This window comes from Centruroides vittatus, unplaced genomic scaffold, assembly GCF_030686945.1.
Source record: "Centruroides vittatus isolate TY-2023 unplaced genomic scaffold, ASM3068694v2 contig_880, whole genome shotgun sequence".
Lineage (NCBI taxonomy): Eukaryota > Metazoa > Arthropoda > Arachnida > Scorpiones > Buthidae > Centruroides > Centruroides vittatus.
This window is the reverse complement of record NW_027122572.1, coordinates 2,544,073-2,561,578: the sequence shown is the minus strand read 5'-3', so window position 1 is coordinate 2,561,578 and position 17,506 is coordinate 2,544,073. Positions and strand designations below refer to the sequence as shown.

General features: G+C 30.6%; 1 protein-coding gene across 5 annotated transcripts in view; it reads right to left on the bottom strand.

The window, feature by feature from the left end:
• Positions 1-15,940, bottom strand: part of LOC136983361 (protein couch potato-like) — a 56,554-nt gene extending 40,614 nt beyond the window's left edge. For 2 of the 5 annotated variants that reach the window (XR_010882035.1, XR_010882034.1), the window contains exon 1: positions 15,547-15,931. Coding sequence is in view for 3 of the 5 variants with exons in the window: in XM_067280076.1 (XP_067136177.1) it covers positions 15,547-15,624 (78 nt within the window). In the remaining 2 variants the exon portion in view is untranslated. Of the gene's footprint in view, positions 1-15,546 lie in introns of all 5 variants that reach the window. The other 3 variants (XM_067280076.1, XM_067280075.1, XM_067280077.1) reach the window with 3 other exon arrangements.
• Positions 15,941-17,506: the final 1,566 nt, after the last annotated feature.

The following is a 17,506-nucleotide window of genomic DNA, read 5'->3' as shown; positions in this document are numbered from 1 at the left end:
TTTAAAAATAAACTGATCGTAATTTAATCTGTAAACATTTACAATAATCTATAAAAGAGTATCATAAATTTTTTAGATCATGTTAGATCGCACTTATTGTACAGTACGCTTTGATATATTGATATATCAAACACTTAAAGCTTAATATAAAATATATATAAAAATATTTAGTACATTTTTATAGTAAAATTTTAAAAAATAGAGGTTTTTTTATACATATAAAATTTATTAAAAATTAGAAAGATAAGACGAGAGGAATTAAGTTGTTTTATATACAAATTTATCATTTTGTACACGTATTTATATGTATATAAATATTTAAACCAATTTTTAAAAAATCAGCCAGTTCACAATAAAAAAAAAATACTAATTTTTCAAATATATTTTTTTTTCAATTCAAAGTGAATATCTATTCACATTAAAGGATGTAAACATCTTTCTTTACTACAAAGAGAGGAGGGACACATCAAATTGCTGGCATTCTAATTGAGAGTCTGCAGTTATTCTTAGATGCTGCATAATAATATTTTTATAAGAAAATTAAAAGAATTCTGTAGAAAAAATAAAATGTTTTTTTGTTAATTTTTTGATATTTAAGAGACTTTTTAAATATCTTTTCTTAAATTATAAAAAAAAAGAAAACGTCGAATTAAAATTTTCAACCACTTTAAATCAATTTCTTTTTATAAATTACACATTTTAAATTAAGGAATGTTCCCAAAAATGTAAATCGAACTAATTTAATTATTATTCAAATTTTTAAATTTTATATTAAATATATTTTTATTTAAATTATAAATTTAAATACTGTAATAATAATAATAATAATTTTTACAACTTTCTCTCTAATTTCTGGAGCAATTCATATTTCTAGAAGTTGGAAAGTTGTAAATATATATGGCTATTCTAATTCCTATTGCTTGTTTATGCTCATTAATGTGTCTATGTGAAACTTCAATATAAGTGCTACATAAAATATACAATTGTACAGCTCTAGAAAGCTCATGGACATCTTAACAATGTATTACTAGAACCGGGCTAAATTTATGAATTTTTTTTAATATAATGAAGCTTATTATATACATTATAATACGTTATTATAAGAAATTTTGTGTATTTTTATTTTTATAAATACAATATGTATTCGGGGGTTATATGCACACAATAACGTGGCTTTCTTACTGCAGGTAACATTCACTCTATATATGTAGCTTATATAAGTAAATTTAGATAGAAAGGTACGTGTATAGAACGTTTATGATATATACATAAACAGTAAATCAACCTAAGAGTTGTATAATATATGAATTTTACGTTTATATAACATAGATTAAAAATATTCGTGCAGGGATATGATTTTCCAATATGTTTATGCAGAGGAAGAGTAAGTCGAAAATACATCCTTATCACGTAAAGCTGATAATAAGTATCGACGTATATAAATAACATGTACGGTACAGTACATAAAATAAAATATTGCTAGAATTTTATGCAATAAAAGCGTATAATAAGCCCTTAAAACACAATAGGCTCGAATGCAGATGTATAACTACGTTAACTGTTACGTTTGTAGGCGTATAACGCGTTAAAATTATGTAGATTTATACGAGCGTTACGTCTAAATAATTAAAAATTTATTATATAATTATCAAAGTATAGGAAATATCGCTTAAATAGCTTCAATATCTGTACAGATACACTTCACCAGTTTTGATCGTAACCATCCTTGTTGATATAAAATAAGCCAATCACTATGGTTACTAATATGGACAAATGACGTGATCCGTATCATTTAGATCGGCTGTGACGTCATTGGGAGTAGAGAGATCACGTGATTTCCCGATATTACTTTTTTTCGCTCCTCACCTATTAGAGGGAGACGGTAGCGAAAGCGTGATACGTATAGGAAGCGGACGATACTATTTTATATGTCAGGTAGCATATTTATGTGGAAAGTAAATATTTATATAGAAGTACACACACAGTAGCAGCTGTACTAACCAATGGCAACGAATTTTCCTCTTTCAATAAAGAGAAATAGCATGACAAACTGCATTTCATAAAACCATGGAATGAGCTTATTCTGATATTAAAATCGACAATATTTTCTGTGTAAATTTAAATATATTTTTTTAAAATTAAAGAGTAGAATTTATTTTATTTTTAGCAATAAATAAAGTGCGTTATTAAATTTAGGAGAGATAATATCTTGAGAAGGTAAAGAGCGTAGTTTGGTATCTATTTGCAGCATCATTTCCCAAAGGATGCGAATGGAGAGAGCGAACTTTGTCAGTCAGAAAGACAAAGTTGAAGTATTATATTTAGAAGTTTGCTGAAAAGTTTTAATGTGCAAAGATATTTCGACCGCAGAAACATGTCTACCAATATAATACTTTTCGATAAAAGTTCCATTCTCTATACGATTAGTCTCTCCTTGCTTAATTGATTCTCGCCTTGGCGGAGTAACTTTCGCTGTTTGCACATATTGAAGTGACAGCTGTAGTATTGATCTAGTCAGATAGAGGAATTTAAGATATCTTCTTCTTTTTTTCCACTTTCATCTATCTACAGAAACGTATTTCAATTTAAACTTTTCTGATTCGATTTCGAAACAGTTTATTTACAAACCGGATACGAAACTCAGTTAACCCCCTTCTTTTCCTAAAGAGTACGAGATCCTCATCTCGTCCTTCCGTTACACAAAGAATTAGTTAACTTCCTTTCTTCCTTGAAAGAGAAAAGTCTTCATTTCGCTTCTTTTCTTATATAAAGAATTAGTTAACCCCCTTTTTTAACTTAAATTGAAAAGTTTTTCTTCCTTCTTTCCGTTACTGAGTTAGTTAAGTCCCTTCTTCCTTCTACAATCTTCATCTTACTCCTTCTGTTACAGAATTAGTTAACCCCATTTTTTTCTACTTAGATGGAAAAGTTTCTCATCTCTTTCTCTCCTTTACTGAATTAGTTATCCTCCTCTTCTTTCTAAAACGTGGATCTTCGTTCCTTTCTAAGGTTACAGAATGTAGCACTCAATTTTTTTTCTTAAAGGAAACCTTCATCTCATTCTCGCCTTTACAAAATTAATTATTTGATTCTTTCCTTGAAAAGATAAAGATTTTCAGCTTACGCTCCTGAGTAAAAAGATCATCTTTTCATCCCCTCAATTACTGAAATTAGTTAACATCATTCTCTCCTAAAGAAAAGATTTTCATTCATAAACCACGCTTACAGAAACAGTAGTCAATCTCCTTTCTTCTTAAAAAGAAATGCCCCTTCTCATTTATCTCTTCTCTATATTACAAATTCAGTTAACACTTTAAATGAAAGAGATTCTCTTCTTACATCTCCTATTGCAAAAAGACCCTCTTTCTAAAGAAAATCTACATTCTTATTCTTCAGTCAACCTTCCCTCCGTTACAAGAACTCTCAACCGTTTCTTACCGTTATTGAAACTTATCCTATTCTATCCTTTTTAAATTAATTAGTTAATTATTCTCCTCAAAAGAAGTAAATTTTTGTCCTACATTCCTAAGAAATCAAGATCTCACGTCCTCATTTACTGAAATTAGTTAATTTCAATTTCTCCATCTCATCCATGAAATATTCATAGGCAGCAACAGTAATCACAATCTTCAGCTTCCACGAAAGAAATCTTCATCCTCGCTCCATTTTATTTTAAATAATTTCTAACATCTTTCTTTCAAAAATTTATCCCGTTTTGATCTACTCATCCTCAGTTACACGAAAATTCTCAACAGTTCTCCGCTATAAGCGAAGGAATTATTTACAACATCGAACCGAATTCACCAAAGATTTTTATAAAATCTCAACTTACCTTTGCTTCCTACCGGAAAATATTATTTACCCCGTTTTAATGTTGTGAGGAAGTGTCATCTATTGTGTAAGTTATCTTTAATTCCATGCAACGTCATCTACATTCTAAACTGCAACGCGATCATTATATTTGGCTTCGGGCCAAGCAGATTACTGGCAGTTTTTTTATATTCAGCCCCCCTTCAACCCAATAATCTGTAAATTTATTCATTTTCAGCCATTATAAATTATTCCAGAGAGACTTATAAAAGGGGATCACATTTACATGTTTGTCCTCTTTATAAATTCACACACGGCTCGTTCTTTCTATCCCCAAAATATTTCGCTATTATTTATTTTTTAATGTACGATAAATGTATGTAAATACGTCTTAAAAACTAGAATTTAAATGTGATATAAATTCTATAAAATCGTTTAGAAAACTGAGAGAAAAATATTTTTATAAACGTCACCCAGTTTGATTGGAAAGAGACAGGGGCAGCTGTTTGTCATATTTGTTTTCTGTCGCAGTGGGGTGTAACAAGTGGTTGGTTTCCGGTTATTTTGAGTAATAGTGCTGTATCATATGCCAAATACAATTTTTCATTTAATATTTTCTATCTGTTTGTCGCAATAAAGTAAGAACATCGAAAATTGTGTGCAGTCGAAGTGTCATACGCCACTAGCTTAGCACTTGAATTTTTTATAACCTACTTCAACCTCACACTGAAACTTTCGAAATTTTCATTTCTATAACAAGTTATTTTATCATAAACAAGTAAAAAATCCTCTTATAAAAAGTTCTTCATAAATCCTTCGAAGTATATCACACAAGATCCTTCGTAACCACGCAAGACCCCGTGGTCCCTTTGTGCTTACGTTTAAAAATATAAAATAATTAATTTAATAAGACAAAGAGCTAATTTTAATAGCACTACTAAATTTAGTAACATATTGAATTAAATAATCTAAAATTAAATGTATCCTTCAACACGATTCGAAAGAATTTCTTTTTTTTTTTTTTTTGTAAGCTTGTATTAAATTTCTTCGTATTTTGCACCCTCCAGTTATTTTAAAGGTTTTTTTATAAAAAAAATAATGATAAACGCGAGAAGAAAATGGGCTAACATTAAAATTTTTACTAAATTTAATTATGTTTTTAAAAACTAAGTATATTGGCCAACGTCACAACTAGAGACCGCTCAAGAACAGAAGCCACTTGTTGCCTCCACTAGAGCATTTTTCTACGAAAGATATATAAAAAGAGTGGCTAATAACTACTACAACGTCCTTTCGACTTTAAAACCAACTACTTGCCACTTATATAGAGCTTTCTGAAACTGGAAAACGTTGTATGTGTCTAAAGATCATTCAGCCAAGTCCTATATAATCCTATAGAATCGGTGAAGAAAAATATCTTTTCTTGTGCTGCTTTCTTTTTTTTAAGGTTCCAAATCTTTTCACGTCCTCCGCCGAGGATTCTACACTCTCTGTGGAACGTCTTTTCACTGCTTTCTTCTTTTAACTGTGTTTTAAAAAGCGATACTATCTTTACTTTACAAGCACGGACATTAAACAACCGCAGATGGGAATATATTTCTTTTTTTTTTTTCCTTAACGCCTTTCGTATCAAATCCAAGATTTGATATAAAACAACTCGAGTGGATAGATTTTTTTCTCCTGTGCAAGAAGAGAAAACCCTTCAGAAATTTTTTTACAATATCAAAAAAATCCTAAAAACTTCAAGGTGCTACGAAATTAGATATTGCAGGAAAATCTCTATTAATTGAAGATTTAAAGATGAATTTTTATTCGAAATCCCTAATTTTAGGGATCGAAAAATTAAAATGTTAAAATATGTCGAGTGTTTTAGATATAATTTAATTAGGGCTTCAGATAAATCCTTGATAGGAGGATTTTTATCTGAAGTCCCAAATCTTGACTAACAAAATAATCCGCAAATCTTAGGGTATTTTCATGTTAGAAATACCAAAAATTCTTAGATAAAGCTCGAAAAACCGCTTAAAAACGGGATATTCTAAAATTTGAAGTTCTCTAATTTAGAATATTTCAAAAAAATACATTTTAAGTAAGAGTTCAAACATTTAGAATCGTTAAAAATCCACTAAAATTAAGAAAATTTTTAAAAAAATCTACCAAAAAAAAAAATAATCTTCAACAAATCTAAAGTGAACTTCATTTAAAATTTCTTAATTTTAAAAATAAAAATCAGAAAATTAAAAATTTCCTCTAGTATTGATGTGTTTTAAAACTAGAGATTCAAACAGCGATTCAAAATTTTCCTGTTGGAAGAATTAAAAAATAAAATAATCCAAAATTTAAAAATTTAGGCATTTAGAAAAAAAACATTTAAATTTTAATCTTCATTACTTAAAAGAGAAAATCGTTTATTTACATTTTAATTAGGCATAAACAGCGAGAATTTTTTCCCACCTTCCGCATCTCCATCCGAATTTTTAACATTATGGATTATAAAATCTTCAAACTTTTTGGCATTTTTTTTTCAAATTCCAACATCATTATCACACTTTAATAATAAATACATCCACTTAAATTTAATTAAAAACTTTTTTTAAGGGGAATAAAATTCTTAAACTACGTTCTTGCAAAGAGCCGTGTATTGGCACATCTCCATGCAAAAATTGGAAAGGTAGGAGAGGACGAATTTCGACAAACATTAAAACTTGTAATCGTGAAAACGTCTGAAACGGAGATTATGGCAAAGTGACTAGTGACAGATGTATCGACTTCTCACTAAAGAAGCTCTAAACGCGACTAGGACATCAGCCAAGAATCTCTAGTAGTAGTCATAATGCAGTATTAAATGGCTCCCAAAATGCTAGTAACTCGAGACCTCCGCTGTTCAACCGCTAATCTATTGAAAGTCTGCTACTGAAAACTCTTGCCTTGTTAATGTATACTCAGCTTTATACACCATTAGTTGGGTGACGCGATAATTATTAGAACCTTTGCCATCCCCTGCCGCTAATTAATACGTGTTGTCGCTTGATTGACTACATTCTCATGTAACCGACTGCCTAAAAATCTATGTTTTCGGTTCGTATCTAATGGGATAATCAGCATTTTAGCATTAAAATTTGTATTTTTATATGACATATTTACGTGGGGGTGATTGGCTGAATGGGCAAACCTTATGTCCCATTATAATACTCGTTCCATTATCGCGTAAAAGTTTGTTAAATAAATTCTAAATACTAGTTTAATTGTTTAATGTACATTAATTATAATCAATTGAGGCAATTCTAAGTAAAAAAAAACAGCGTTAATTGAGTTCGATAATGGAGTTAATTTTGTGTATTTAAGCATAATTACTGTCATTAAGTTTAACATAATTAACTCCGTTGCAGAATAGAATATTGTAAACGCAGTTATGTCCCTTATCTTAATTATGGATCCGAGAAATGTGTTAAACATATTTGCATTGCTGCATAATTGATCTAAGTTGGTACTTTTAAACAGAATTACGTCCACTATACACTTAAGTTAAGTGTCAATGGAGACAATTCTGTAATTTAAGCAGAATTATGTTAAATGAAACTATATTTATATTTTATAATACTAATTTAGCAACATAAGCCCATCGTGTATCATGAATCAGGACCATTAATGATTCCATTACTTTAAACAGAAATAAATATACAAAGAAGCATCTTTCACGTACTCAATTACGAATTTAAATTTCAATTTGAAATTATCAACTTAAAAATACAATTTTTTTAATCATCTACCCTCTTGAATCATCTTTTTTTCCATTCTACATCCTTGTTTATCTTCTTCTCTTCCAGCATCCTTATTCGTCTTCTGCTCAGCCTCTGCTCATCCCGCATCTTTATCTTTCAATCAACGTCAAACAATAGCATCAATATTCTCTATATTATCTACATTTATATCATTTTCGGCGTTATTTAACGAATTATTATTCACTAAATCATATTTCTAGAGTTGTGAGGAGCATACAGATGCGAAGATTAGTCAAGAACAACTTCATTTTTAAATCTAAAACTTAGATAAACCAGGAAGTGGGAAGGATGCTTTTAAAAGATCTATATCAATAACATTTCTAAATCTGGAAAGTTAAGTTTCGTGTTGTTCTATATACCGGATAACTCACAACTAGTCTAGTATTGTCACTAATGTAGCATTAATCCCTATTCGTTGGTATACATCCAGAAGAGATGAATCCAAGATGCTGATACACAAAGGAAAAGTTCGTTAATGGAGAAAAATATCAAAGAGATACGATATTAGGACTATTATTTATATATGTTTTCTTAAGATTCAAGGAAACAATTATCCAAAATTAATATTGTAAAGATACGGATTTAAATGAGAGGATTATTTAAGATTAGTTATACTAGGTTGTAGCAGAATATTGATTAACTACCTGCTAACTGAATAGTATGATAACTATGCCAAGTAAGTGTGATTTAGTTAATTAATACGGTGCATAGCTTGCGATTGTATCCGACTCAATAAGCCGAAACCAGAAATTAAATGAACGGACATCTCTTAGAATGAATGTGAATGATAAAATTAAACTCTGTAAATGTATTCAATAAGTATTATATATGCAATTTTGGAAAGTAGGACCGCATATTTATGTCTATCCTTTCCTCGTTCTGCATCTTGATATTTTTACTCGTTACACATCTTGATATTCATCTTTTTCCATTCGTCCATACTTTGCTTTATTAAATCTTTAACAATTTTTCTTATTTTATATTTTAATTCCATAATTTCATTTATTTGGCAACTTTAAAACTAAATTTTACGCGATTACTATTTAAATTTTTGCTTATTGTTTCCTTAAATCTATACGTTTTTCCTGTTTTGTGTCCTTGCAGCATCCCCTTTCTCATCTCCAGCATCCTCATCTTTCTTCAATCTAAACAACAATATCAATGGTTTTCTATTATACATTCTTATATCTGATATCACTTATCCACCTTGTTCATTCTACAACCAATTCCTCTACAATATCTGTGCTTCTACATCCGTTATTTGTTCATTTTCTAGCTTTGTATCCAACTGTTTCTAGTTCTGCATTCTCTCTTCATCATTCGGCTCATCTATATCATATACTTAAATACACCTTTTCCTACATAAAATCCCATTTTTAGCTTTCCACCAGATGGATACAATTCAATAAATGCTACTAGAATAACAAAGACTATTGTAACTAAAGAAGCCTTTTAAAATAATCCAACAAAAATGAAAAAAAACTGGAATCAGAAAGATAAACTATCAGATTTTTACTTATCAAACGATAACGATCGGTGGATTATTAAGATAAAAAAATAATAATAACAACTTACAAAATGGAAGAAAGATATACTTTTATCATAATTTACTAAAATTTTATTTACTTTTATCTGATTATCATTATAAAAGAGAGCATTTAAAGGATGATTATCGAAAGGAAGATGCCAGACTTTCAAAGTTATAAATCATTGTGGCACTTCTTGTGATCGAAACTATCGTTTATCTAACTTTCAGCCATGTATTATCCGAGGTAGATTAATCGTTTTAACTAAACGACAAACATTCGAGCGATACAACAATATATAGTTTCTTATGATTACTCTGAAAACTTTAGAAAAGTTCAACAAGAGCTGCGATTCGAGATAAATTCGCGAATATCTTAAGTTATAAATGATAAAATTAGGAATTTTATATCATTATAACTATTTTTCCTTCATACTAAACCTTTAAATTACGTTTCTCTCATCTTCAAGACAAGTAAACGGTGATTCAAAGATACATTATGAGCGAAGGATCAGAGAAACTTGATTTATGAATGCAGTATTAGAAAAAGATAAGCGAAAGATGATTTAAGTAGGAAAGATGATAGAATGATAAGCCAAATGTGATTTAAGGATGCAGGATGAGAACACAATAAAAGAAATATGATTTAAGGATACGAAAATTGAGCAGGAAGATAATTTAAAGATGGAAATCGACGACAAGATGAATGACAGATAATTTAAGGATGTAGGATAATAAAAGAATAAGAGGGACATTATTTAATGAATGGGGAATAATTTAAGGACGCGATTTAAACAAAACACTAACAGGAACTGATTTAAGGGGACAAAATTAGTGGAAGATATCTTAAGGATACGCTAGAAAGGATGCTAAAGTGATTAAGCCACGTTTCTCTGATCGTCGGAGTGAATTTTTCAAAGATAAATTTTAGAAATGTTTTTGTTGACGATTACATAAAAGAATTATATGCAGAATTGTAATATTTAATTTAATTATAGATCAATAAGATGTTTCATAGCAAATTACTCGCTTTACAACGCACCGTGTCCGAAATGCATATCAACTAACTAAGCATGTTATTAACGTTAGCGCATAACATGCTAATCACAATCCATCATGAATGGTACAAAACGTTACTATGGTTACGTTCCTTTTTTTGTTACAAACTTGTTGACACTTCGTTATGACGAAGCAACTACTTTGAAAAATAAGAAAAATATTATTTAAGGATGCTGTATGAGGAAAGAACGAGAGAATTATTATTTAAAGATGCTGGATGATATAAGGATAAAGGGGATGTGATTTAAAGATACAAAACGAGAGAGATGTACAAGGAATATAATTTATAGAGGCAAAATAAAAATAAGTGAAATTTAAGGATTTGGAATAAGAGAAGATTAAGAAAAATATGATTTAGGATGCATAATTAAGAAGATGAAGAGAAATGTGATTTAGAAACGCAAAATTTGCCAAAATTCATAGTTATTCGCACCGTTTTTGTGTTACAGGACGGAAGATTACGTTTGAAAATTAAAATTTCTAATGATTTTGCATCAATTTGCTTATTTAATATATGTAGTTTGTCGCTAGTTCGAAGCAAAAAGTTTGGTTGCTTCCTAGAAAATCAGTCGATAACACGAGGTTGTAAGGCTTGAAAAATGACCCACTAATTGCAAAATGATGAAGAGTTGATGGGATAAGATATACATTTTTTTCCAATTTTTTTTTTTAATTTCAAATATTACTGTAAACAAATCCTTTAATGAAATTATAAGTTTCTTTGACATAAAATTCACTTTTCCAATGATTTTTCTTTGCATCAAGTATCCATTAGCATATTTTCCTAAACGTATGGTGCATATTAATTAGCTTAAAAGCTGAAGATATTACTTTTAGTAGACAGATGCTTTGCTTGGAGATGGATTTAATTAGCTTAAAATCTCTTTTCCTTTCGACATTTAAAATATTTTAAACTGTAATTTTTACTAAATTTCCTTTTATTTGATAATAGATATTTACATCTACTCATTTGATTTCAAAAATCATCTAAAGAAAATATAGATTGTTTGATGATGCTTTAAGGAAGGAAAATGACATTTCTAAAGTAATGAGTACAATTTGTTACATAATCCTTTCCTTTTTTCGATTGAGTTTCTCATTCTAGAATGGATGCGGTTCATGTTACAACGATTATATTCTAGCTACTTGTAACATGAACACGAATGAAATTCGCGTTACAAGTTAGAAAAAGATGGATATTTAATTGCGTTACGCATTAAAATATAAATGAAATTTATGTTAGATATTATAATAATATATCAAATTCCTTGTTTCGTGTAAGTAAATTAAAATATATACAAATAAAATGGCGCAATTCCTATTACAAGTGATATTGTGATGCATATGTTGATGCAATGAAGGTAATTCCTATTAGAATATATAATTCAAAGATCGTAACAGGTATAGCTTCTACGTTATCTGTTACGATATAAAGTAACAGGTATTGCTTAGCAGCTATCGCATTACGATATAAAATTCGAATTCAGTTCGAGTTATATATTAAGATAATGGATGCAATTCTTATAATAAAAGAGAGGAAGGAAGGAGAAGCGTAAGGAGATGGATGCAATTCGTGTTACGTGTGAAGAAAATACGTAAAGTTTATGTTTTAAGTAGAGATAAAGATGTAATTTGTGTTACAAGTTAATAATTTTCGTTACAAATGAATTTAAACGATGCAACTCTTGTTAAATCAAATGCAATAAGTGCAAGTAAAATGCAAGCTGTTACATTAAAATTTGGGTTACAAATAAATATAATTTGCTGAACATAAATAGAAATTATACAAATGGCATTACAAATAAACAAATTAAATTCCTTCTTCGTCTTATTAACTGTTGTGAAGCGTGCAATTCGAGTTACAACTAAATGAAATTTATGAAAATTCCCATTCGGAGAAAGGAAAATACAGAAATATTTCCTTGTTTTTTGTGAACGTAGCAGTTACAAAAAAACATTTTAGAATATATTTACTTGTAATATATTGCAATTCGATGTCGATTATTCGAGACTTTGCAAAAGTTTAGTTGCTAAGCAACAACAGGTGTATAAACAAAACATAACACATAAACTTTAGAAGATATTTATTTTTCTGGCAGAAAAATAAAATAGATTCTTTATTCATTAAATAAGCTCAAAATTTATTTTCAAAAGAATATTTTGAAGTCGAATATTTAGGAATTTTTCAACTTAAAATGTTGGTAGGAGTGAGTGAGAACTAAAGTAAAAAAATCGAGCACGTGAAGCATTTCTGTACAGAATTATCAGGAAAATACTCTTATAAAGACTTCAAAATAATAACTCCACTTTACAAATGATTATAAATAAGGTCGCTTAACTCATTATTTGGCAGGTAACGTCTAATCAATCATAGACTTTATTGTACGGGATGTAGTGTACACTCACCTATACTAGCATTGCCTGTTTGTACACTTATCAGTTGTGGCGACTGTCTGTTACCATGGTAACCCAGTGTTACCAAGCAACACAGATATGGAAACACAAAGAAGGGTCTTATACTCACCGCGGTAAGGGTTGAAGCTAAATGAAAGTACACCCCTCTTGTCAATGAAGTGAATGGATAGGGAGGTGTTCAACAAGTAAAAAGATTTGCTTTGATAAAAATACGTTCCCAACACCTGAATTTTAATTCACTCTTATCAAAAATATGTATTTAACGTGACATTTAAAGAATTTTTTTAAGTTAAAATTAAACTATCGTCTATGAAACTCGTGTAATTTTAGTTTAATTAAAACTAAACATTCCTCTTTCTCTCTCCATCACTCATCACTGGATAAAAGTCAATAATTCGAATAGAAAAGAAAAGACTCTGTGTTTATTTGTTTAAGGTTAAAAATTTATATAAAACTTTAAAATTTATGAGAATATTCCAGATTATGTATGTGTGTGTGCGTGCGTGCGATTTTTTTCTTCGGTCTGTCTGTGTGTTTTGTATACATTTTTATCGGTTTGTTTGGATTTTTATGATAAATTTGACTAGAAAACTCGACTAAATTCCAATATATGAATGAGTTTTCGTATAACGAACGGAAATTGGAGCCATATTTAGTAAGGAGAAAGGCAAGATAATGATGTTGCCTTAGGATGTTTTACCTGTCACCAGATTTGGTCCCGGATGGGACACTTCTCTTCTCTCCCTATTCGATCAATAGCAAACTATCGAACTACTACTCTTTTCCTCCCATTCCGTTCTCGTCACTATAGATGCAGGTGATTCGTTTTCGGCACACCTGTCACGTCTAACTTCCCTCTGCAACTCTCACTCCTCTGGGAACGTAAGCGAAGACACGTTACACTCTCACGTGGCTAAGGTCTCTTGCCTGTTTGAACCCACCACCAAAATAATTTATCGTCTCCAATTTCTGCTGAAACGTTAATTTATTTAAATATATTTTAACTAATCGTGACGAATTTTATAAAAGTTACGATCAATTATGTACACGTGGACGTATACAGTACCTTATACAAACTGGGGGAATTGTGAGCTTGATAAAACTAAATTCGTGCCAAAAATTGAAGTGAAAATAGTAAAAAAAGTAAAAGTATATTTGTACATAATCCTCGAACGATGAATACATCCAGAAACACAAACAATTTCTCGATTTATTGTGGACTTAAGTCGAGTGCCATGCAGATTAAAATATTGATTACATTGTGCTGTCTTAATCCTACAAGAGTTTTTTCAAGTTAGAATGGAGAAAATCTTTAATACAACACACATTAAGAGTCATGTTTAAACAATAATAAAAGAGATTATAACAATTTAGTATCGAAAAGAACCAGAAAAATCCGGTGTAGAATGAAAAGAAAAAGGAAGCTTCCTACATATCTTGATCCGTATCAAACCGTTTTCTGCTCTAAAAAACCCTATCTTCTCCACCCCTTAGTAAGGTTAAGTTAGGTCAACGATGAAGAGGAGGTTCTTCACCCATCTGTGGGCAACCCCCTCTTTCTGTAAAGGCAGCGGGCCACGTCACGTGACGCTAACCAACCGTGGACAACTGGCCCTATATCCTGTCTTAACATTGGGAGGGTTTTCGGTAGCAGCAGCGCGCAATCTGCAAAGTGGGGAGGCCAGGTGAAAAGCAACGTCCAGGTATTGTGTCCCGGTTTCCTGTCCACAGTACATTCACGTCGACACAATAGTCGTGTCGACATTCTTCAGTGAGAGTGTGCAGAGACAGGGGGACCGGAAATGCACGGCACATACGCACTTTCTCTCATTCTACGTTTACAAAAAAATAAAAAAAAGAAGGAAAAAAACCAAACAAACGTCTTCTGTTCTTAAAATATGAAACGTTTTGCTAATTATAAATGTAAACAAACATTTTAAGAGGAAGATATGCAAATATTTAAACATTAAAACTATTTTACAAACTACAGAAATGCGTTTTCAGTCAACATAAGCTCTAAATCAAACGCGGCTTTTAATATAAATCAACTAAAGATTCGGGCTATTTTTATAGAATTATCAACGTGATGTTATTTATATACAACTTAAAACAGCATAAAGTAATATATTTTCATTTAAACGATGATAAAAATATTTTATATGAGCACACCACTAATGCATAAATAATATAACAGCTCTTCCTCTTTCTCTCTCTCTCTAGATTATTTTGCATTATAAAAATTTAAACATAACTAAACATTGTAACATTTATAACCGTTTCCTTTTATTAATTTATATAATTTTTATAAGTAATATTTTTTAAATTTTATAATTTTTTTTTATAAAATTCGGCACGTCACTGCGGCCTATACATGGCATTCAATACATGAATTTAGTAATTTTATATAAATATTTCTTTATATTATCTTTTACTTATTAAAAATTTAAATGTTTAATGTATAAAAATCATTTTTATACACAAGATTTATTATTTTATCTCGCATTTTTTTATATAGTACACACATACCTTACAGCATAAAAGATGAATTTTTATACATAAAAACAGCGGATGAGTTCTATTTTTTTTATAACATTAAATACACAGTACAGGATATTTGTTGAAATTAAAAATAATAATAATCTTTACAACATTTTAAACATATTTTACATAAAATAATAGCTTAAACGTGAATTTTTATAAGCGAAAGGCACGTGATCATAATTACAACGTACGAAAATACGTATATAGACGTAGTTTAAAAAATAGGAAAAAATGAAATAATTTTCATTATATAAAATTCTAAGTACGAATTAATATAAATTAGAAGCTAATTTAGATATTTTAAATAAGATAATAAAAAAATAACGGCAATTATATAATTTAAAAGCGATTTTTATAGGTTAACTTAAGCCTAACGCACCTGGTCAAAGGTGTAAACACGTAAACTTCACTCACCTCCTCTTCAGTCGCTGTATTGACCGAGTCCATACTTTGACTTAGCGTCATAGAACTCTCAGTTGTAGATGTGGACATGATAGGTGTTGAAAGAGGACGATACAAACCAGTAGAAAATCACCAACTATGGGTGCACGGGTGCTTAAATTTTATTTGATTATTATTATTTTTTAATTAATTTATTTAATGAATGTGCTAACGTTAGGTGCTGTGATGTGAGTGCTACGGAGAGAGGGCCGGTGTCTATCTCACACACACAGTATCTCCGCTCGTTCCTACCTACATATACGCGGCACCTCAGCTCCACTGATACCGCTGATGCGCGTCTGCTAAACCGAAAGCCCTGCCTCTGTGACGTCAGCCGCGCTACCACGCCCGGATAGTATCACGTGGTCGGTGGCGTTTCCGACACCCGGTGTGTGTGTGTTCTTTCCGAGACGGGAAACAAATAAATAAATATCGTTACGTTGTTACGTAACCTGCAACATCCGGAAGTTTAGGAGAATGAAGGTGTGTTTCCTGTTTCTATACTCCTTTTCTCTCTTTTTTACTCATGTATTAATGATTTTTCGTATAAATTTGATGATGGAAGCCGTGCTTCTTTTTGCTTCGTTCGTGTTTTTTCACTTATTGATGAATTGTTACGCGTTTGAGTGGGTGTATATAAATAGATTAATGTTTATTAACGGTACTGGCCTACTAATCGTTTACAATGCTACGTTTGTAGACGTTATTACACTAACTCTTCAATTTTTATCCTCGAAAACTCATTCTTTCTACGTTTTCTTTACGTAGAAGCTCGTACATGTGTTAGTTTATTACTAGACATAGCAGACATTTCCATCACCTAGTAGACTATCATCCAATGTTATGCTTCTTTAGCTAACCCATTAATGACTTTGTTACGCTTTTAGATGGATATTCATAGATGTATATTAATTTTTAATAGGTACAATATGTACTGTACATAGTTGCATTTCTGAAATGCGACATGATCTACCAACCGTGTACAATAAGTACACGGCTGAAGGAGATCGTGTCGTATTCATTTTTTAACTAACATGGATTTTTATTATATGAATATGTATATTTGTATCTATGTACAGTTTTTTTGTCTTTACGAGCTCAAAAGACTGTACAGACGAAAAAACTGTACAAATACGTAACGTACAACGGTGTTAGCAGCCTTACTTTTGACAATATCGTTCTATATCAAATACAGATTCGAACCATCGACAATTACACATATACAACACACGGAACTATGTATGAAGATGTACTTGGATGTACACGAAAGCAGTAGTCGACGACTTCGTAGAGTAAAATGCACTTAATCATTAGTTTGAAAGATAATTTTGCTACTTTGTCACGACATCAAAATCATTAACATTTCTAAACTGGTGCATTTTATACTTTCTTCTCCCTTCTAACGATTCTAGCAATTTACTTTTATATTCAGTTCTTAACAATTTCTTAGGAGTAGAGAAAGCGGGAGCGATAATATATCGTCTTTTATCTAAACGTTTCAGTTCCTCCCTCGAGTACGAAACAACTTCCAAGAATGTATATAACTGTCTAAACTCGGTGGTTACTATGACAACCAATAGGTTGAAGAGTGAAGCTTAAGTAGTGTATGCAGTATGTAGCAATTATGAGCTACTGTAGTCAGCTTAGTACTTGTAGGCATGAGAGAGAGAGAGAGAGAGAGAGAAGCGAACTGTTGCTTTCCATCTCAGATTATCTCTCTAGCTAATTAGATGCTATCGAACTAGTTCGTTTCACCAATTGCTTCTTGGTGGTCCCACTTGGATTAACTATCGAAATTTTCCAGGATTATAAATAATATCGTTAAAGAATTCATTATACGTGACACTGGCGATGTAAAAAATTCCCACTTCATCCAATAATTTTTAAGTAATTGATAAGCCAAGAGTATACAGTTTGGCATTTATCATTACTT